General features: G+C 65.1%; 1 protein-coding gene across 1 annotated transcript in view; it reads left to right on the top strand.

The window, feature by feature from the left end:
• The window catches only part of LOC103620438 (plectin), a 28,681-nt gene that overhangs the window by 18,278 nt on the left and 9,447 nt on the right, over positions 1-956 (top strand). Inside the window, 1 exon segment of the mRNA XM_017741214.1 lies at positions 121-954. Within this exon segment, the coding sequence (XP_017596703.1) occupies positions 121-954 (834 nt within the window).

Genomic DNA, 956 nt, shown 5'->3' with positions numbered 1-956 from the left:
CCCCATTATGAAAATCGGCAGTGTGTGGCTGGGCCAGCATCGATTCCACGGCTCGATCGCATCCCTTGTGATTTGTCTCTTTCTCCCCTCTCTGTCCCCTGCACCCTCTTTCCCCTCCAGAAAGCCGCCGAGAAGCTGAAGGAGGAGGAGAGGAAGCGGCTGGCGGAGGTGGAGGCGCAGCTGGAGAAGCAGCGGCAGCTGGCCGAGGCCCACGCCAAAGCCAAGGCACAGGCAGAGGCGGAGGCACGGGAGCTGCAGCTCCGCATGCAGGAGGAGGTCACCCGGCGGGAGGTGGTGGCCGTGGATGCCGAGCAGCAGAAGCAGAACATCCAGCAGGAACTGATGCAGCTGCGGCAGAACTCAGACCACCAGATCAAGTCCAAGGAGAAGCTGATCGAGGAGGCTGAATACAACCGCAAGAAAGTGGAGGAGGAGATCCGCCTCATCCGCCTCCAGCTGGAGAGCACCGAGAAGCAGCGGGAGGGTGCAGAGACAGGACTGCAGGAGCTGCGGGCACGTGCTGAAGAGGCTGAGCGGCAGAAGCGCCAGGCACAGGAGGAGGCCGAGCGCCTGCGCCGGCAGGTGAAGGAGGAGAGCCAGAAGAAGCGGGAGGCGGAGGAGGAGCTGAAGCGCAAGGTGCAGGCTGAGCGCGAAGCGGCACGGGAGAAGCAGAAGGCAGTGGCGGACCTGGAACAGCTGCGGCTTCAGGCGGAGGAGGCTGAGCGACGCATGCGGCAGGCAGAGGCCGAGAAGGAGCGGCAGATCCAGGTGGCCCAGGAGGTGGCCCAGCGCAGTGCCGAGGCTGAGCTGCAGAGCAAGAGGCTCTCTTTCGCCGAGAAGACGGCGCAGCTGGAGCTGTCACTACAGCAGGAGCATGATGTGGTGGCCCAACTGCAGGAGGAGGCTGAGCGGCTGGAGAAGCAGCAGCTGGAAGGTGGGGGCGCGCGGGGGGGGGC

The sequence above is a fragment of the Corvus brachyrhynchos genome, unplaced genomic scaffold (genome assembly GCF_000691975.1).
Source record: "Corvus brachyrhynchos isolate BGI_N302 unplaced genomic scaffold, ASM69197v1 scaffold308, whole genome shotgun sequence".
NCBI lineage: Eukaryota > Metazoa > Chordata > Aves > Passeriformes > Corvidae > Corvus > Corvus brachyrhynchos.
Note: the sequence above shows the minus strand (reverse complement) of the source record. Positions and strands in the feature narration are given on the sequence as shown.